General features: G+C 54.4%; 1 protein-coding gene across 2 annotated transcripts; it reads right to left on the bottom strand.

The window, feature by feature from the left end:
• Nucleotides 1-77: 77 nt before the first annotated feature.
• HDGFL2 (HDGF like 2) lies at nucleotides 78-20,445 on the bottom strand. 2 transcript variants are annotated; one of them, XM_019744018.3, is made up of 16 exons: nucleotides 20,208-20,445; nucleotides 17,757-17,833; nucleotides 17,529-17,667; nucleotides 10,695-10,886; nucleotides 7,234-7,350; nucleotides 7,055-7,126; nucleotides 5,908-6,076; nucleotides 5,738-5,813; nucleotides 5,328-5,643; nucleotides 3,911-4,014; nucleotides 3,035-3,108; nucleotides 2,798-2,868; nucleotides 2,319-2,420; nucleotides 1,884-2,097; nucleotides 1,054-1,192; nucleotides 78-615 (listed from the first exon to the last, which is right to left on the bottom strand). In XM_019744018.3, the coding sequence occupies exons 1-16, from the start codon at nucleotides 20,277-20,279 to the stop codon at nucleotides 513-515; spliced, it is 2,037 nt and encodes a 678-aa protein (XP_019599577.2). In that variant the 5' UTR covers nucleotides 20,280-20,445; the 3' UTR covers nucleotides 78-512. The 2 variants fall into 2 exon arrangements, with proteins under 2 accessions (XP_019599577.2, XP_019599578.2); XM_019744019.3 differs by having other exon boundaries at nucleotides 314-612; nucleotides 20,208-20,420.
• Between the last annotated feature and the right edge of the window lie 232 nt (nucleotides 20,446-20,677).

The following is a 20,677-nucleotide window of genomic DNA, read 5'->3' as shown; positions in this document are numbered from 1 at the left end:
GCCTCTGCTCCTCCTGCTTCAGCACCGGCAGCCAAACCCAGGACGATCAAACCACAGCCTCTGTTGGAGCCGCAAAATCCAGAGGGTTTTAGTTCTCCATTTTTATTTTTGGAAAGGCCTTGCTCCCACTCCCCTCCTTCATTGTCAGCCCTGCTGGACCACCAGGAGCACCGTTAGAACCGTCACATTCATTGTATACGGTGACACTATGGCTTAAAATGCTTTGTCTCCACGCGAGCCCTGGACCACAACAGACCTCTCCCCAGCTTCAGCCCAGCTGTACCAGTAATGCTAGAAAACCAACCAATAAAAGTGATTTTTTTTTCATTAAAAAAACCCTTTATAGTCATTTTGTGTCGGTTGGAAATCACAGAAATTAGGCAGAAAAAAAACCCAGAGGGACGAATACAAATGAAGAGCACAGCGTCTCCCCCAACAGTTCTTTGCTCCCTGGGCGGCCGGGAAGGAGTGGGGCAGGCCTATGGGCATCTACGTGATGGGCTGCCCGGGGCTCAGCTGTCCTCGTCGTCCAGGGACTCAGAGTCCACACGCACCCTCTCGCGCTCCTGCCGGTCCTTCCCAGGCCCGTCCAGGTCGGGGCCCTCCCGCGCGCTGCTGGTGGAGCACAGCACGGTGGGGGTGAGCAGGCGGCCTTCCTCTGCCTGTCTAGCTCCATCTACCACTGACACTGAACGCCCGGCTCTCCCCCCGCCGTGCCCAGCACCGTGGGTCCGCAGTGAATGGTCCGGGCTTCTCAGCATGGCCACACAGCAGACTTGTGAAACAGCCTGCCTGTACCCACTCCTGGAGAGTCAGGAGGAAGCCACTGTCCCCCGGGGCAGCTCAGATTCTCAGAGCACCTTCAGCGGGCGGTCCTGTGGGTCTGCTGCTAAGGTGGGGGGTGGCAGGCCACCACATGGGGGCCAGGTCCCTGAGACCCTGACCAGGACAAGCCGCCAACTGAGAGCAACTGAGACATCAGGGCGCCTTCTCAGCAAGTCACCTCCCTTCTCGGAAAGTCACCCCACCATTGCGGCCCTTGGCAACACTTACTCGTTGTGCAGCTGGTCTTCGGAGAAGCCCCCCACCAGCCCCTCTTCCACAATCTGTCCTTTTTCCTCTTCCTTGTCCTCCAGGCTCCCACCCTTCTGGGATGTGGCCTCACCATTCACTGAGGCTGAGAGACCTAGATCTGGAGGGGACAGGGCACCGTGGGCCACTGTGAGGCCGCCATCCAGGCCCCGACCCCTCCCCGCTGAGCGGACAGGGTAGCCGACCCTCTTCAAGGGCCTTCGTCCCATGTGCCCAGTCACCTCCGTGTCCCAGTCACATGGGGTCTGTCGGCTCCATCAGGCCGGGGCTGGCTGCGGGGGTCTCTGCAGCCAGCACGGGCCCCTGAAGCGGGGGGGCCAGTAAACAAGTGGCTACGGCAGGGACAGAAACAGGAAGACGCCCTCTCTGGGCTATCACTCAGGCTGCTGAGGTTTCAGCTGAACCAATGTGACGCCAGTCTGAAGGGCTGCTCCCCATATCTGTCATCAGGACCAGGTGACTCCAGCAGGAAGGAACACCCTCCCACTCCCAGAGGCCACGGTTCCTGCGGGAGCCATCGTCTTCCTCCTCTCAGCCCCCCCATGGCCCTCCAGGTCCGGCCCGAGGTCTGCCTCCCAGGAGCACTCACACACACCCAGCCTGCACACACCAGCCTCCTTCACGACCCAGCTCCTGAGGGCACAGAGCCCGTGAGCAGCATGGATGTGTGCGCGTACCAGGCACCAGCTGCCCTGGGGATCCAGCCAGGCCAGCACAGAGAGCAACGACAGGACGTGCCATCCCACGTCCAGGCAGGGGAGGAGCCCAGCCTGCCACACCCAGCTCCTCACCGGCCTCGGCCTCATCCTCTGCCCTCTCCAGGGGAGCCGCCTCTCCAGCCAGTGCCTCCTCGCCCTTCTCCGCCTCGGCCCGCTCCTTCTCCACCCCGGTTCTGGCTGCCTTCTGGATGGCCTCACTCTTTGGTCCCAGGACCCTCGACTTGAGCCGGGTGTAGACTTCCGCGGCTTTCTCCATCACGTCCTTGTTGGCTTTGTAACGGCGGATCTGCCCGCCAAGGGAGTGCAGCTGGCCTCAGCCCCACCCGAAACCCTCCCTATGCGACCACCCCCACGACACTTCCTCTGCAGACTGGCACTCCCCCAAGCCTGGCTTTCTCCTTGCCAACCCAGGGTGGCTGTGGCCAGGAACCCGGCTCCCTGAGCAGACCCTAACCTGCGTGGACCCACCTGCCCCCAACCTATTCCTACCATGGGCCTCCGCCGTACCTTTTTTAACGTGGCCACCACATCTGTGTTCTTCTGGAGGATATGTGAGGTCACCTGCAGGGTCCCTAGCTCTTCTAGTGCATTCAGACACCTCTTCACATCCTACAGGAAGGGAGGGAAGGAGTAAGAAGGGGCAGCACCTAAGAGGCCCAACAGGTTAAAGAAGGACACCCTGGGGCTTTCCCTTCGGGGATGGCTGAGTGATGGAGAACCCTAGGGATGGTGGAAAAAACCCAGAAGTTGGAGGAGCCTCGGGGCCAACCCACAGCGCCACCTGGTGGGAAGGCTAAGCACTGCAACTCAGGATGGCCCAGCCGGGGGACACAGAATGGAAACAAGCACCCCTACCCCGCCCACCTAGAGGGACCCAGGATTTGCCTGTTTCCAGAGACTTCTAAGGGAACTCTAGACAGTGAGGGGGTCTGGGGATTGCTTGGCTCAGGGGAGGTGGCTTCCCACAGCTCCGAGGAGGGTCTCACCGGGTTATCGACCTTCAGGGCGAATTTGATCTCACTGTGCAGCTTCTGAAGCTTCTCCTCCACGGAAGGTTCTATGGCCAGGAGAGAACACACTGCCTGGGCCTGAGCGGGATGTGGAGGCTCCCACACCCAGACCTGGCCGAGGATCTGCCTGAGTGAAGCAACATTCCCCCATCCCGACCTCAGCGGCCTCAGGGTACAAGACTTGGGCAGCGACTGGGGCAGCTGGGCCCTCACCTTTCTTCTTCTCAACCTTCCTGTCCGGTGGGAACCCTTCTGATCGCTTCCGGGTTCGTTCCACCTTTATGGGCCTGTGAAGAGACACCCCCCTTAGGACTTTGACCAACATCCGAGTCCACTGTGCTCTGGCCACCGCTGTCCTCCCCACTGAGGAGGGCCAGGGGCTTCAGGAGGCCCTGGAAGCTGGGGGGTTCAGGGCTGTCATGATCCAGTCTAGGGCAGGCACCCAAGGGGGCCATACAGATGGCAGCCCTTCCTCTGGCTCCAGTGAGCAAACCGTGTAAAATCCCAGAATTCATTTATTTTTTTTGGTATGTGGCTGAGGATTAGAGGCTAGTACGTAAAACCTAGTGAATGAGTTATTAAAAAGCACTGCAACTGGACACTTAGACGACAGAATGCTTGTTACGGCAGCTCCAGTTCTATGCTCCACTCTGCAGTCTGGCTGCCAAGTGCCCAGTGGGCAGATTCCAACCAATGGCTGGAACACCACTTACAAATGGCAGGGAGATGAGCTGTCTCCCCACCTCGGTGGGCCCTGGACTTAAAAAGTTTCAGAACCACTGGTCTGGGGGTTAGTTGCCCCCTCAGCACTGATGACACTGGGGTCACTCTCTGTGGGGCGTCCTGGGCACTGTGGGGTGTTAAGCAGCATCACTGGCCCCACCCACTCGATGCCAGGAGCACCCAGTTGAGGACCCCAGTACTGGAGCAGGGGATACTTCAACTGGATCTGTCTACCAGACTGCATTCGGAAGCGAGCCCCTACCATGAGGGGTGAGAGGTCCCCAGAAGGCTGAGAACCTGGGGACCAGGATGGGCAGGTGGGGCCCTCCAGGGAGCTGAGGGAGGACAGGCCAAGTGGGTACTGACCTGGCTCGGGGCTTCTCCTCGGGGCGCCCTCTCTTCTCCTTCTGGCTGGGTCTCCTCACAGGCTCCATGCTTTGTGGCTGCAACTTCTTAGCTGATTTCTTCGCCTGCAGCAGCAAAACAGAGGGGCTGGAGTGGCAGGGTTTTACCCCAGGCCCCTGAACTGTCCCTGCTGGAGACACCGCACAACACTTCCTGCCGCTACCTTTGCCTTATTGGGAGGAGGGGGAACAGACAGGATGGGCTGAGAAGGATCCCTGTGCCCAGTCAGCCCCTGAGCAGCCACTTCTCAGGCCCTGACAGGACTGCCCAACAGTGGGGCAGCCCCACCGAATTCCTCCCGTGGAGGAGGCGGCTTCCTGTGGCAGGGGACTTGGTTCCCCCTTTGGGACAAAAGGGAGAGTGCTAGGAGAGAACAGGATGTTGTCTGGCTTCCCCCATCCCACTGAGTGGGATCCTGGCCTCAGTCTAGAACTTGATGGCCTGAGAAGGCAGACTCTCGGGTTCAAGCTGGACTGTGAGTGCCGTGAGGGTGGGGAGCTGACAGGCCCGCAGACCACATGGAGCCTGATGGCCACCACTGCCCCGTTGGCATGCGTCCTCCTAACTGCTTCCATGCTCACCCCACAAGCTGGTCCCCCCCAGCAGCCAGAGGACATGTGTAGACATCTGAGTCAAGTCTACCCCTCCTCTGCCCACAGCCCTCCAGGGCTCCCACCTCCCTTGGGATTTTACAGCCCAAGTCCTCCCAGAGACCACACGGCCCTGCACAACCTGCCCCTGTCCCCACCCTGCCCTCACCGCCTCCCTCTCCCCCCCTTGTCACTGCTCAAGCCACATGGGACTCCTCGCTGTTCCTCTAATACGTCAGGCACAGTCCTGGCTCTGGTGCCTTTGCACTGGCTGTGTTCTCAGCCTAGGATGCCTTTCTCCCAGGTTATCTTCCCAGATGCCCTCTTTCTTCATTCAGATCCCTACTTAAGTGTCACCTTATAAACTGATGCTTTTAGGGTTTTCCCCATTAAAATGGAACACTTCACGCCCCTCCCTTTGCTTTCTTTTTCTCCTTAGCACTGAATGTTCTGCAACGCCCCACGCAGCATCCTAATGTCCACTCCTTCCCTCCCTCAGACGTCAGCTCATTAACACGTTGCGTAAGGCAGGATTTAAATCCCTCGTGAAGATTCTCGTGATTCGTGCGCAATGTTAACAGCAGAGGTTTCCGTGTGTCACCCACTGCTTTCCTGCCACGTCTCTGGCACCCAGAGCAGTGTCTCGTACACAGCAGGTGCTCAATAAACATGCTGGATAAAGGAATGGACCTGCTGGAAGGGCTGGGCGTTAGGGAGAAGCCTCTTTGGTCCCTCGTCTCTCCCCATCCTGCTTCTCGGGCCCTGAGACCCCACCCGGCTGGACGCACCTCTCTCTCCAGCTCGGCCTCGGGCTCTGAGTCAGACGAGGACTGCGGCCCCCGGCCCCGGCCCTTCCGAACACGCTGCTTCCGAACAGGCTCATCCTCATCCCTGAGCTCGTCGCCGCTGCTGCCCCCGCTGCCTCCGTGCGGGGCCTCCCCAGGATCGACCCGCTCGCGCCTCCGCTCTTTCTCCTCCTTCTCCTGCTCCCGCAGCCTCCGCAGCTCCTCCTCCTGCTCCCGGCGCCTCCGGGCCTCTAGCTCCCGGCGGCGCTCCTCGTCCCGGCGCTTCCACTCGCTGATGCGGTCTACCTCGTCACTGTCACTGAGGGTGCGGGCCAGTTAGGAGGGGCCTATCCTGGGACCTGGCCGAGGCGTGGCTGAGGACCCTGCCAGAGGCGACCCCGCCCATCACCCACCTGTCACTGCTCGAAGTGCTCGGTGGCCTTTCAGGTTTCGGTTTACGCCCACGGGGTTTTGGGGGAGGCTTCTCAGCTACGGAAAAGGAGAGGGTGGCCTGCTCCCGCACCGTCCTCCGGGCGGGGCCCCTGGGTACCGACCGGGTCAGGACCAGTGTCAGCGGTCCTACCTGGCTTCCTGCCCCGCAGAGGTTTCTTTGCCGACACGTCTGAGTCAGAGGAGGATGACGAAGAGGCCGAGGAGGAGGACGACGAGGCCGACCTGGCCACGGCCACTGGCTGACCCTTGACCCCTTCGGAGTCTGGTTTGGAGTCTGAGTCAGAGGCCGAGGGAGGCTTCTGGGAGAGGCCCGGGTGCAGAGGTGAGGGCAGGCCCCAGTGACCCCTGCAGCCCTTTAACTCGCAAAAATCTTCCCCCCAAATTAGAAATACTTCCTCTAGGCCTGAAATCACAGGCACCCCTGGATGTGCCTGCAGTCACAATACGTAATCACCCCAGACCTCCCTCCTTGGTGAAGTGCGGGGTGCAGATGACATACAGTTTTTTCCCAGAGGCAAGAGCTTTTTAAATACCACAAAATCTTGCCTGGATGAGCAACCAGATAAGCTGCCCTCTTGCACTGTCTACGAGCCCAAGTTGTCCTGGGCCCACGGCGCGCACACACACACACACATGCATGCACACATCATACACATACACACATGTCCCTACAACACCAGCTTATACACATGCACACAGGCATGCCTGTACATACTCACACATGCAAACACACATATGCACAACTTATGCATACAACTCACATGCCACACACTTACACCCATACACATGCTCATACACATACAAGCGCATACAACACACACTTATACAAACACACAACACTCATACACATGTGCACACACAGAACACACTTGCACATGCACACAACACGCTTATACATGCATACACATCACACACATATTCTCTTGCTCTCTCACATGGGGCACCTAAAAGTGCTTCACGCCCTTTCGATGCCAGCAGCCCAGCATCCCATTTTCCAGACCAGCCTCTAAGTTCCGGTCAGGAGCAGCGGCAGCCAGATCGTCTCCTGCTCGGGAAGGTGCTTTGCACTCATAACACTCAGAAACTATGGGCTGAGGCCATCAGTGAAGCCAGAGGCAGAAGGTGGCGACCCTGGGGTCTCCTTGTGGCCAACGCCCTATCCTCCTCCAAAAAGGACCATACTCTAATCGTGGACAGTTATTGGTGACCTTGGAGAGAAGCTCTAGCAGTTTCTTCCAGGTGGGCATGAAAAACAAAAAAACAAAACACCTCTCTACCTTTTTCTTCCGTCCTGCCAGGGGGCCCCGCCGGGGCGCCCGGACCACGGCTTTCTTCTCAGGGGTGAAGTCCTGGGCAGAAAGAAGGGAGCTGAACAGGGCCCGTTGACAGGCCCACGACTAGGCTCCCACCTGTGCATCCGTCCCCCACCCACGCAAGGAGCCAACCACCTGCTCACCTGGTCACTGGTCTTCTCTGACTCAGAGGAGCTTTCTGAGTTCTCCTCCTCAGATGGGGACATGCTGGCCTGATCCAGGTCGCTGGAGGTCTTCCGGGCTCGTTTTGAAACCGACATCTGCAGGGGGAGCAGTCCAAACTGATCAGCCGGTGTGCTTGGCAGGGCCATTTCCCACCTGACCCCTCTCAGCCCAGGAAAGAGCTGAGGTTCAGGAATCTTTGCGGGGACAGCAGGGACCCTTTGACAATCTGATAAAAACCAGGGATCTTGAACCTTGAGGACATGATGCTGAGTGAAATAAGCCAGTCACTGAAGGACAAATACTATATGATTCCACTCACAGGAGGTCCCCAGAGGAGTCAGATTCATAGACAGAGAGTGGATGGTGGTGCCAGGGGCTGCGGGAGGGGAGGGGAGTGAGTGTTTAATGGGGACAGAGTGTCAGTTTGGGAAGATGGGAATGTTCTGGAGATGATGGTGGGGATGGTTGCACAAAAATGTGAATGTGCTTAATGCCACTGAGCTGTGCACTTAAAAACGGTTAAAATGATACATTTTATGTTACATGTATTTTATTAAGATAAAAAGAAGAAAAGAAAAAAGGGAAACAACAAACCAGAGATCCTTTCCTTAGAAAAACATGTATGCACATATTGTGGAAAAAGAGATGGTGGTAGCTATTTTGAATGTACTAAGTGCCACTGAGCTGCACATTGTAGAATGGTTAACTGGTATATCAATCTCACCTCAATAAAAAAAATTCTATACACATACACATGCACACAATTCTGAATTCAGTTTCAGCGATTCATGGACTGACGCCCACCCAAAGAAGCCAACTGAAGAGTTCTTATACAGAAGAGAGGAAGCATAGAAACCTGAGCTTCAGAAATAGGTCTCTGCCCAGTGACAACCAGTCTTTCCTATTGGGGCATCTGTTTACTTATAAAGCACTTTGCCTCTATTTTGTCACAACTGACAGACTCGATTCTTCTCTTAAAAACTGCTTCTGGAGCATGTCCCTGCTCCATGCCCTTTCCAAGGCCAGGGTGAACTGTGTCCCCCTAAAAGTCCTATGTTGTAGCCTAACCCCTGGTACCTCAGGATGTGACTGTATTTGGAGATGGGGGTCTTTACAGAGGGAATAAGTTAAAACGAGGTCACTAGGGTGGGTCCTGATCCAATCTGACTGGCGTCCTTATAGGAGGCGATCAGGACAGACTCGTAGATGGAAGAGCGCGTGAGGACACGGGGAGAAGATGGCATCTACACGCCAAGGAGCGAGGCCTCAGGAGAAACCAGCCCTGCCCACACCTTGGTCTCAGACTTCTGGCCTTCAGAATTATGAGAAAATAAATGCCCATTGTGTAAACCACCCAGTCTGAGATACTTTGTTATGACGGCCCGAGCAAATCCGATGCCTGGTGACATGTCAATGAGCGATGAGGCCCCTATTCTCATGCCACTTAACTTGTCAGGAGACACAGAAACATTAAGTAAGGATCTGAGAGAAGAGTAAGTCCTGTGGAGAGCAACGGGGAGCGCCTTACAGGGGTGGTGGGAGAAAGCCGCTGAGAGGCCTGCAGGATGAGGGCACGACCAATGAAGGGAGGAGTTTCCAGGGCCAAGAAACAGTAAGTGCAAAGCCCCTGGGGTGGAAGGAAGCTTGGCATTTTCAAAGATGTGAAAGGAGGTTGGGGGGGCTGGCAAGCAGTGCTGAGTCAGAATGCCCAGCTCAGCTCCCCTCCCACCAGGGCCCTGGGCAGGAGCAGGAGGACCCCACTCCACGAGGGCTGATGGCAGGGCTCTGCTATCAAACCCTGAGAAAAGGAGGTCCTCTATGGGGTCACTAAACACAAGATGGTTTTGAAGACCACAGCCCCTGACGGATTGGGAAATGAAGCATGGAGGATGCCAGTGTGGTAGGGTTACAAGTAAAAAGGTCTTTTAAATTCTTAAAACGTGTTATAATAATAATAACTTAGTTATTTAATGCAAAGTTAGCGAGAAGCATTTGAACGTATGCTGACCTATAAACAGTGATTTCTAAGGGGGTTTGGGGGGGGGCATTCATTTTCTATATATTTCTATTTAACTTTTCTAACAACAGAAGTAACAGGGAATTTTAAAAAACAATACAAGGAGGGGTGGTGGGTCAGCTCAGCTGGTTAGAGCGCGGTGCTAATCACACCAAGGCTGCTGGTTCAATCTCCACATGGGCCACTGTGAGCTGCGCCCTCTTTAAAAAAAAAAACACAAAAAAAAAACCACAAGGTATAAATCATAAAAACCTGCGAGGAAAACTAAATGCCCAACAATCTTAATATATTGGTTAGAATTCATCCACATCACAGACTTCTCAACCACTGACACCTGCACCTTAAAATAGTATTTCATGACAAGGAAACACTTAAAATATTAGGTGGGGGAAAAAAGCAAGACACATATTGTTTGTACATATTGCCAATTCTGTACTACACACATTCACACACCATGTGAGGCACACAAATCAGAGAGAAATATATAAGGATATTTCCAGTCCTTGGTGCAGAAACCCCTCAGATAGTGTGGGTATTTTCTACTAGCTCCTTTATGATTTTTGCCTCTTCTAGCTTATTTACAATGAGTATGGCTTATTGTCATTGGAACCAAAAACAAAATTATTTTTAAAAATAATAAAAAGAATGCCTTACTCTAGTCAAAAGAATTTGCTGCAAGATCCTGGTCTTTTCATTCTGTACCCAAATATTTAGAAGCAGTCAAAAGGCAACGGAGGAAAAATAAAGGCAGGAAAGAGAACAGATCCAAGAAAATTGAAAATATACATCCACATAAAAACGTGTATATGAATGTTCACAGCAACATTATTTATAATACCCAAAAAGTGAAGACAATCCAAATGGCCATCAACAGATGAATAGACAAAATGTGGTCCATCCATACAAAGATGTATTACTCGGCGGTGAAAAGGAGGGAGGCGCTGACACTCGCCACAGCGTGGATGGACCTTGAACACACGGTGCTCATGAGAGAAGCCGGACACACAAGGCCACACAGTGTGTGGTCCCACTTATGGGACATGTCCAGAACAGGCACATCCACAGACAGGACGTGGGTTCGTAGTCATTAGGGGCTGGGGAGGGGGATGGGAAGTGACTGCTGATGGGGACGGGGCTTCTTTCTTGGTGTGATGGGATATTCCGGAATTAGACAGTGGTGATGTCTGTTTATGTACTGAGTATACTTAATGCCACGGAAATGTAGTGACTATACGTAATACCACTTAATTGTATACTTTGAAAGGCTAAATTTCATGGTATGTGAATGATATCTCAATTTTTTAAAAAATGCATGTTGAAAAAATAAAGTCAGGAAAGGGAGAGGAGGCTGCAGGATGCAAGCTCAGGGTGGGAGGAGGAAGAGCTGGGGTATCACTGGGCTGCCCCCCCCCCCACTCCTACCTTCACGGCTGCTGCCTTTCGTTTCAGGCCACTGTTCTCACTGCTCTTGTCCGAGTCTGACTCACTCTCCATCCTGTCGCTCGTCGCTGTGGCAGTTACAGCTGTGACAGCCATGACCCCTCGGTCCTCGTCATCCTCACTCTCGCCCGCCGGGTCAGCTTCGGGGGCTTCGCTGTCGGAGGAACTCACCGGCTAGAGAGCGGGGGGCAGAGACCGAGCGTCACCCCAGGCTTGGGTGCATCTCTCAACCAGGACAGCGACCCAGAGGACAGCGCCCCTGGCGGCGGGCTCTCCAATGTCAGGGTCCAGCCTCCTCGCTTTCCCAATGGGGGAACTGAGGCCCAGAAAGCCCAGGGAACTGAGGTGGGAGGTTGAAATGGACAGGTGTGTGGTGAGCACTAGGATTCAAGCACTGTGGGATTCAACGCCAAACCCTGGGCAAGTTTCTGTGCCTCAGTTTCCACATTGGAGCAATGGGAATGCCACCACTTTGGCCTTACAGGGCGACGGCAAGGATGAGACACAAGTGGTATATGACGTACGTAGGACAGTGCCCAGACTGGCAAGAGGTCCTCAAGGCTTTATTATTATTATTAGTAGTAGTAGTAGTAGTATTCTCATAATTATGAGGAGAAAGCCAACCTATGGGCTTGAACTTCAAGGCATGATAATTTCTGTTTTACCCAAATTGCCCGCTCAGGCAGTGAAAGCCACAAAGACAGCAAACACTTATGTGGTGCTGCTTCTATGCGAGCCACATGCCAGGCTCACTGACACACTCAGTCACTGTCTGTGGGCAGGTGCTGGGTGCCAGGCACTGTGCTAGGTAGGTGGTGAGCGCACAGAACAGATGTGAACAGGGCATGGTCCCTGCCCCTGGGGAGCTTACAGTCTAGTGGGCGAGACTGACCATAGCCACTTACACCAATCAATGTCACATCGTGGTGATGGGCAGAAAGAAAAACATCAGTACGTGGGTGGGAAGGAATTAGCGAGAGGTGGGTGCAAAGCAGTGGGAGTACAGTGCGGTCAGGGGCCCACAGAGGGTGTGGCAGTTTAGTTGCGGGGTCGTTCCAAGCATGCAAAGGGAGAGGGGCTAGACACATTCGGAAAAGCAGGACTGGCATGAGTGAAGGTCCCCGACGGAACCTGGAGAGGGCGCTGTGGCGGGGCACAGCAAGGGAGAAGCAAGCGGCAGGAGAGAACCTGCGGGGTTAGACTGGGCCATATCATGCAGTTCTCCAGGCTCGAGGAGATCAGGCAGATGGCATAATGACAGTCAGGCCATAGGGCTTTCTCAGGTCCCTTTCTGAACTTGTTCTGGATGTTTTATGTTTGTGGGAGGAAAATGGATGGGCCCCGGTTGTATTCAGCCATCATTCACTCATCCAATGAATGTCACGGAATACCTACTCTGTGCCAGGCCCTGTGCTGGGTGCTGGGGCTAGAGACGAGTTAGACAGGGTCCCTGCCCTCGGGGAGCTCACAGTCTAATGGGGAGACAGACAAGTAAACGCAGTTACTACACAGCATGGGGGCAGGGAGGCACCGCTACCGCTCCTGGGCACCCAGCCAAGTTCAGGTGTAAAATCTGAAATGGTTATTTCATGATACGTTCTTCTTTTCTAAATAACTGTTTTTTGTTTTGTTGTGTTGTGTTTTTTTAAGAAAGAAAGAGATTAAGATTCTAAAAAGCCACATTCTCTGGAAACAGCCCAAATGTCTATCTACTCATGAATAAATAAAATGTGGGATAGCTATGGAATGGAATACTACTGTCATAGAAAGGAGTGACGCTGACAGGCTGCAACGTGGATGGACTTGAACACATGCTCAGTGAGAGAAGCCGGACACAAAGGACCAAATATATGATTCCATTTCTATGCAATGTCCAGAATACGTGAATTCATCGAAAAAGAAAGTTGATTAGTAGTCCCTAGGACTGGGGGGAGGAGAGAATTGAGGGTGACTGCTAATGCGGAGGGGTTTCTTTGTGAGGTGATGGGAATGTTCTGGAATTAGATAGTAGTGATGGTCGCACAACATAGTGAACGTACTAAAAGCCGCCCTAGTGCATACTTTAAAATGATGAATTTTGTTATATGAATTTCACCCCAATTAAAAAAAAAGACATTACGAAAAAAACAAAGCCACATTCTCCTGCTGTGATGGTAGTCAGGGTTCAGTGGGTGGGAGCAGAGTATGCACAATGGCCAAGAGAAAAGCAAGGAGGACCAAAGGGACATGAGGGGGCTCAAGAGGAGTCGCCAGGGCTGCGCCGACGGGACCGAACGCATGAAGTGAGACCAGCATGAGGAGCACAGGGAAGTGGCTGGGTGGCCAGGAGGAGGGAGGAGGGGACATGAACAGAGGCTGAGGCCAGGTCTCGGCAGCACGTCAAAGTGGAAACGCACAGAAGAGAATGGAAATGTGGGAGGAGAAAGATGGGTGCCACTGGACTGGGGACAGCAACACCAGGGGAGAGACTGGGGCGGGGGGAGGAAAGGGAGAGGCCAGGAAGGGACGTGGTCAGTCATTCCTCTCTATTCCTTGCTCACACATGTATTAAGCCATGTTCCAGAAATGAAGGAAGGGGAGGGGAGGGGAAGGGAAAAGAGGGGAGGGGATGGGAGGGGAGGGGAGTCCTGAGCCCGCCCAGCCTTCACCACAATCCCTATTTAACAGGCAAGAAAAAAAAATGAGAACCAGGTGTAGACAGGACCTGGCAGATCAGCGCCAATCCCCTTTTGTCGCCCTTGAGTCACTGTGACCAAGGGCCCTTAGGCAGAGTGCAGGGCCTTGGCTGTTTGACAAGATTAAAAAGTGGAACTTAAAGTAGGCCAAGACCCAAACCAAAAATGCTAGAAGAATCACGCCTTCCCCCTTCACGGTGGGTTTCTATCACTCGTTCCTCAAGGGCGGAGCACCACTGGTGAGTAGAGGAGGCAGACGCTCTCCCTCATTTGTCACTTGGAGAGCAAGTGGCAGACTGGCTGGTCCAGAGATGTTTGGTAGGGGAAAGGGTGAGCATCACCGCAGCTAGGAGCCAGCGTTAGTCAGTCAGGCGCAAACCAGCACACACCAAGCTCATCGTCCTCTGTGCATCGGGTGGGAGCTGTCATTCTCATTTTGCAGAAGAGGGAAAAGGAGGTGTGACAACTCAAGATCACATAGGAAAGAAGTGACAGAGCCGGGGTGCAACGCAGGTCTGCCTTGGCTGCTAAGCCTGGGCCCTGCACACAGCTGGTGCTTATTAAATCCCTTCTCGCTTCTCTGTCAAGCTCTTGACCAACTGTTATCTGATTTGTGCCTCTACAGCCTGGTCAGGTAATTGGGACCAATGGGCATGGTCCTCGACTGGGGAAACCGAGTCTCTGGGAAGGTAAGTGACTCACCCTACACTGTGATTATGGGTAAAGCAGAAACTCTGATCTGGGTTGGCCCATGGGACCTGATTGTCTGCAGGCAAAGTTTTGGGAAATCTGATCCACGTGAAGTCTGGGGGACGGGAATGCTGGCAGCACCGAGAGGAACCAGGAAATAAAAGCCGAGAGCCATCCAACGTCCAAGCCCAACCATCCTGACACCCCGTGGCTGAGTGAGTGAGATGAGCGCTCATTTCTGCCACCGTTTTAACGGATCAGGTGACTGAGATAGAAAGGGAAGGTCAAGTCCAGCCTGACCTCATTCCCAACTACCACCTTGCACTTACTGTGAGACTGTACACAGGTCCCCTTACCTCTTCCTCTAGCGGTGACCAGGAAAAGAATTCAGTCTGGGAAGAGGAAGGCCTGGGTTTTAGTCCCAGCTCAGCTATAACCAGTTTGAGAACCTTGGACAGGTCCCCTTACCTCTTCCTCTAGCGGTGACCAGGATATATTAACTGGGATCCTTCTAGGTCAGTGGTTCTCAACCAGGGGTGATTTTGTACCTGCCACTGGATTCTGCCAACAACCCTATGAGGCTGGTACGACGATGGTCCTGTTTTAGATGAGGAAACTGATGCTCAGAGGGGTGATGGCAACTCCCAGGGTACATGATGAGCAAGTGATAGAGCCAGGACTTGAACTCAGGTCCAGGCGCCCACAGAGCAGGGCTCTTAACCCCAGGTGCCATTGGGTAGAGGTTACTCTCTTCTGGGCCCTCCTCCCCCAGGCTCCCACCACGGCTTGTATTGGCTGGAGGGAAAAGAATTCAGTCTGGGAAGAGGAAGGCCTGGGTTTTAGTCCCAGCTCAGCTATAACCAGTTTGAGAACCTTGGACAGGTCCCCTTACCTCTTCCTCTAGCGGTGACCAGGATATATTAACTGGGATCCTTCTAGGTCAGTGGTTCTCAACCAGGGGTGATTTTGTTCCCCAGGGGGCATTTGACAATGTCTAACATTCTGGTTATCAACGTGGGGTACTTGTGGCATTAAGTACATAGGGCCAGGGATGCTGCTCAATGCCCCACAGTGCCCAGGACGCCCCCCCACACACACACAGAGAATGGTCCAGCCCCCAATGTTGACAAACCCTGGTCTGGGTCTAAGAGGTCTCAGATTCTAGCTGGGTCCCTCTGGGCAATCAAGCAAACTTGCTGGACCTTAGCTCGCTCATCTGCAAAATGGTGAAGATGCTACTGACCCACTCCACTCTCAAGATTACTGTGTGAAGCAAAGGACAGGAAGTTGGAACCACACCAGTCGACCACTTTCCACCTCCTGGCCTGGCAGGGGATGCGGGAACAGGCCTTGCCGGACACTCCCGATGGGATCACCAGTGAGCTAAGGCTGCCAAACGCATGAGGCTGTTCTCTGCGTGCTGACATGGACCACTGTCAAGATATATCATTTAGAGAATTAAGCAAAATAAAGAATTATATGCTGGGAAAAATAAGCAATACAGAGTTTTAGAATAAAAGATCTTGGAAAGATATATAAGGAACTGGTGGCTGTGGCTGTCTTAAGAGGAAATAGAAACAGAGTGACTGGAAGGCAGGACCAACTTTTCACTGCACGCTCCTTTCGTACTTTTTCAATTCTGTACCACAAGTCTGCAGTCCCACTCGAAATGTAAAAATAAACTACAAACTTCAAGGATGCAAGAAGAGACTGCTCAGGTACCTATAAAGCGATGCTTCTAAAAGCCTGCCCATGGACTGGCTCCATCAGAAGTACAATGCGTGGGAAGAAACACCCCCCAGTTCCCAGGCCTCAGCCATAAACTACTACCCCGAACCATCTAGGAGTGGGGCCAGGGAGCTACATTTTAAACCGATGCTCCATTTGGAGGCACAGACTGGTTAGAGAACCAAACAGCAGTGCTAAGCTCTCACACTCAGAGCTACTTCTCAACTTAGGGAGTCTGTACGGGGCTGCTTTAATGTTAAGGTCACACCATTTTTGAGTTTTGTGTCCTCAAAGGTAGGTATCTATGTGGTACTTAGCAAGCTGTGTGTGTGCAATACATATGAAATGGTGTGACGATTCACCAGGAGTCAATAAGCGTAGGGTATAACCAAGCGGAACTTGAGCTGGGGACAGAAAAGGATCTCATGAAAACTCAACCACCTTAAAGACCTTCCGATCCTTTTACCCAAGTCAGGGACATGCAAAGCACAGGGAAAGGGCAGGTATCAAAGCAGGGACCTCCGCCTCCCAGACCCATCACGGGAGGTAAAAGTCTAATGCCCCCAACATTTACTAAACGTGAGCCTGTTTCATCTGTTGAGTGAATCCCAAATTCTGGGCCATGAGCACCTGGGGGGCAAGAAGTACATCTGAGTCACCTTGGATCCTGGTCCCCAGTACAGCATGTGGCACACGGTAGGTGTCGATATCAGAGTGTATGCTGGATCAGTGGGTGGACAGAGCCACGGGAGAAGCACACCCAGGTCATCTCAAGACTGGACGTTTTCAAGCAGGACCAGGTCCCACAGAACTACTGTCCTTTGCACACACAAACCGGACCCTCTTGGACTCCTGCTTCCCGCCCCGCAGACTGTGCCGGAGGTGCTTTTCCTCCCTACCAGCCAAGCTCTGGCCCCTTCGGTCGGTTCACTCCCAGCCTATCTCAAGCCCACTGCTCTTGAGGCCAGGTGGCTCCACCTCCCCGTACCACCAGCAGAAACCCCAAAAGCGGTGGCTAACAGAGCAGAGATATCTGGACCAACCTCCCTTTATCTGCACCTCACCCCAAACTACTCAGAGGAAGGCACCCCTATGCCATCCTTCCACCATCTTCCGTAAGTTTTTATGAATTTAACTTCAACTTTTCTAGATGCTTTCCTTTCCCCGAATGTTTCCAGACATCGATCTGTCACTGAGATGTCATTTCTGGGGTTCTTGGCATTTTTTTTCCACCTAAGCAAGAACTCTCATATCTACTAACTGCTGCCTATTTCCGAGTCTAAACTCTGGCAGTAATGGCAGAAGTGGGGGTTGTTACTGAAAGAAAAAAAAAAAAATGTTTTCCTCAGAAAACATAAGGTTTTGTAAAAGCTCCAACAATACTGTTATAAATTCAGGCTAATCTCAGTGCAGTTGGTCTCACCAGGAGTGAGCCTATACCCCTCCACCTCACCCAGGGGACACTAGGACATGCTTGGTTGTCACAACTGGGGTGGGGAGGGTGCTCCTGGCATCAAGTGGGTTGGGGCCAGAAATGCTGCTCAACACTCCACAGCGTCCCAATTGTCAGCACTACCGAGGGCAAGAGCCCTGCCCCAGAGGCCTTTCCTTTTTCTATGAGATACGCTAAGGCTACCGCTGGTCCCCAGCGCACGCAAAGACCACCTAGCCGCCTGGACTCGGCAGAACCCGCGCCAGCCGGCCCCCACCCCCAGAAACTCACCAGAGGGGCGCTGTAGCTGGCGTGGGGGTTGTTCTGGATCTCCCACAGTCCTTCATTGAAGCCTTTCCTCTTGTTGGGTTTCCCGTACTTATCTTTCCACTTGTCGTAGGGAAATAGGTCCTTGGGTCCCAGGAAGGCTCTGGAGAGAACCATGGCCGGTCCCAGGTGAGCCAGGTCACCCCGGGAGGCACCAGTAGGGAAAAATCAAGCCCAGCAGGGGACACTTACGTTTCATGTGTTCCAAAGAAGAAGATGGGGTACTTGTTGGGCGGGGGCTTCACGGCACCGTCAGCGATGTCATCAATCTGCAGTGAGAGGCCAGTAAGGGGGCAGCTGCAGGGCGGGGCAGCTTCACTCACTAACCCAGGAAATCACCCAGAAATCAGCCAAGTTACTTGGGGGAAAGCATGCCAGGAGGAGGGGTTTTCAACTTAGGAAGATGTATCACCTTCCAGTGAGGCATCTGCATTCTTCTATTCACCCCCTCTCCCCCTACCAGGGTGCTCTCTACCCCCAAGGTAGGTGCTTCACCTGAGCAAAGCCAAAAATGGTCCTCTGAGCAGCAAGGGGGTGGGGTCAAGCTTAGCTTCTATGAACTCCCAAGGACCTTCCCACCAGACTCCCTTCCTAAGAGGTCATCAGGTGGTTGGGTTTCCCAGAGGCTGCAGCTGGCAGCTCCAAAGATGCAGAGGCTGGGGGGTGGGCTGCAGGAGACAGGCCCTGAGCATCCAGGAAGTCCCACCCTCTCCCTACAGGCCCATGGGCTCCGGCAGCTGTCAGTCACACAGGAGGACAGCAGCCCCTTCACTTCCAATCAGGTGCTTGGAAATGTTCAGGGCTTAAGAAAGCCGACTGGAGAAGGGGCGGAGAAGAGGGAGAAGCTGGTACTCTGGAAAGAAGGGAAGTGCCCATAAAGTTTCATCGCTCTGGTATCCCCCAAGAAAATAAGAGTGAGCAAATCAGGTTAGAGTGGGTTCTCTGGTCCCCATTAGTTCCTTACCATCCTCTTCAACGCATGGGATCTGGTGGCTGCTAGGATCTCCCCTGCTCCACCCCCCTCACCACCACCTTCCTTCCTCAGTTCCCCTCTGGGCTACTTTTTGAAGTCTTTGGCCCTGGGCTGTGAGCCTCCCACATCCATCCCAAGCATTCCACTCCCACACAGAAGCATCCCCAAACTCCATCACCCTGAGGCCCAGCTCAGCATGACTTCCAGGCCATTGTTTGCTCTGGACTCAGCCAGGACCCACCTCTGAGCCTGAGGCCCAGACACCCTAGTGGCAGCACCAGCTCCAGACTGCTTTTTCAGGGCTGCCTGGTCTGTGGTCCCTGAGCTTGCTGGCATGCTGTGGCAGCCTCCCTGCACCCAAACCCTCAACTCTGCTTGATGCCCTTCTGCTTACTTCCATCCAGAGGGAGGGAGGATTCAGGTTGAAATCTCTAGCCAACCCACAGGACTGCCCACTGCCCTCCTATTCAAGTCAAACCTTCCGCTTTCTCCTTCCACTGCCCCTGATGCTGCACGGGCCTCGCACCCCACCCCCCAAATTCCTTCTGTCTTACCATGCATATTCCACCGACCTCAGCCCTGGGGTGACTTTAGCCCCAAGACCTGGCGTTGACAATAACTTCCATATCCCTCTTCCACACTGCCCCAAATAGTGTCTAGAACTCCACTCTGCAGATCTGGCTCAGGACTACCCTTCAGACCTGAACCCCTTGGATCACCTGGGTCCTCTGGATCCCAACTTCCTCCAAAGGGGATCCCGAAAGTTCCCTTGGCCTAGCTCCTTTCCCTTATATGCTCTCTCTTTGGGGTTTGAGCCTCCCAGGGTGAGGATCTGGTCTGTCTCATTCAAGCATCTGGGAAATCCATCCGACCCCAAGCTCTCCCTCCACCCCATGTCCCAACCAACCTCCTCCACCAGGCTCTGGGTGGGGCACAAGGTTCCACAAACAAGTTTTATTCCAACCTCTGGTCCCTGATGCCCCTAGCATTATCAAATCAAGTCCTCTCAGATGCAGTGACCTTTTGAACAGAGACCTCCAGCTACATTTCCAGCCCTGGCCTCTCTCAGCCTTGACTTTCAACCTTTCTCCCTTACTCTTCTAATCCCTTGCCACTCTCACACATGGCCCCCGTGCCCCAGCCCCTCAAAACTTGGCTTCTCATGGCTTCCCCAATACATTCCTTCAGTCTGGGGCACCCCTTTCCCATCAATTTGATCCCTCTCCTCCAATTCCACGTGCCTCAGCTCACACTCACGGACCGCCCTCAAACTTGAACCCTGCCCCCTCAGGCCCCAGGTCCCTCAAACCCCACGTCCCTCAGTTCTGGGCTCCTCAGCGCGCAGGTCCCCCAGGCCAGAGACTTCCAGACCTCAAGTACGCGGGTCCAGGCCCGGGGCCCCCCAGACCGTCGGCGTTGCGGGTGCCCCAAGCCCAGGGTCCCTCAGACCGCCCCAAGGCCCCCAGAACCGCTCCCCCCTCCCAGGTCTCCAGGCCCGGGACTCCCAGACACCCGGAGTGCGGGTACTTCAGGCCCCAGACCCCCAGACCTCCAGGCACGTGGGTCCCTCAGGCCAGAGGCCCCACAGACCCTCGACGCGCGGGTCCCTCAGGCCTGGGTCCCCTACTGCCCCACCCCCCCTGCCTGGCACATCTCCCGCGCGGCCTCACCCGGGCCGGCCAGTGCGGGTAGCCCTTCATCTTAGCGAACACCAAGTCCCCGGGCTTGAAGGCGTGCGGCATGCTGGCGGCAGGAAGCCCAGGCCGCGGTAAGCGGCGGCGGCGGCGCTAGCGACGGCGGCTCTGGTGGCTCCGGCGGCAGCGGCTGTGGCGGCGGCGGCGGCGGCGGCGGCAGCGGGAGGCGAAGCTGGGGGCGGGAGCGGGGAGCGGAGAGGGCGGGAACGACCGCTCGGACAGCCGACCGGAGAGGTCTTATTGGGCTGCGCGCCTCCGGATGTCCCGCCCTCCGACTGTCACGGGCGGGGAATGCCGTCGCTCAGGGACACGTGCGGGGATAGAGGAGCGCGGAGACCAATGAGAAGAGGGGTTGGAGAAAAGCAAATTAACGGGATTGGATAACGGGTAGAGCCAAGGGGCGTGACCCAGAGGCCTAATGGCAGGAGGAGGAGGTTAAGGGAGGT

This window comes from Rhinolophus sinicus, chromosome 15 (genome assembly GCF_057876585.1).
Source record: "Rhinolophus sinicus isolate RSI-liver-muscle chromosome 15, RSI-T2T, whole genome shotgun sequence".
Classification (NCBI taxonomy): domain Eukaryota; kingdom Metazoa; phylum Chordata; class Mammalia; order Chiroptera; family Rhinolophidae; genus Rhinolophus; species Rhinolophus sinicus.
This window is presented reverse-complemented; position numbering and strand designations above follow the sequence as displayed.

Excerpts from the sequence above, each read along its gene's own strand:
- HDGFL2 (XM_019744018.3), bottom strand. The coding sequence starts at position 20,279 with ATGCCGCACGCCTTCAAGCCCGGGGACTTGGTGTTCGCTAAGATGAAG. Across the intron at positions 5,644-5,737 it reads AGCACTTCGAGCAGTGACAG|TGACAGTGACGAGGTAGACC; the intron begins GTGGGTGATGGG and ends CCGCACCCTCAG. Across the intron at positions 4,015-5,327 it reads AGGCCGAGCTGGAGAGAGAG|GCGAAGAAATCAGCTAAGAA; the intron begins GTGCGTCCAGCC and ends TTGCTGCTGCAG.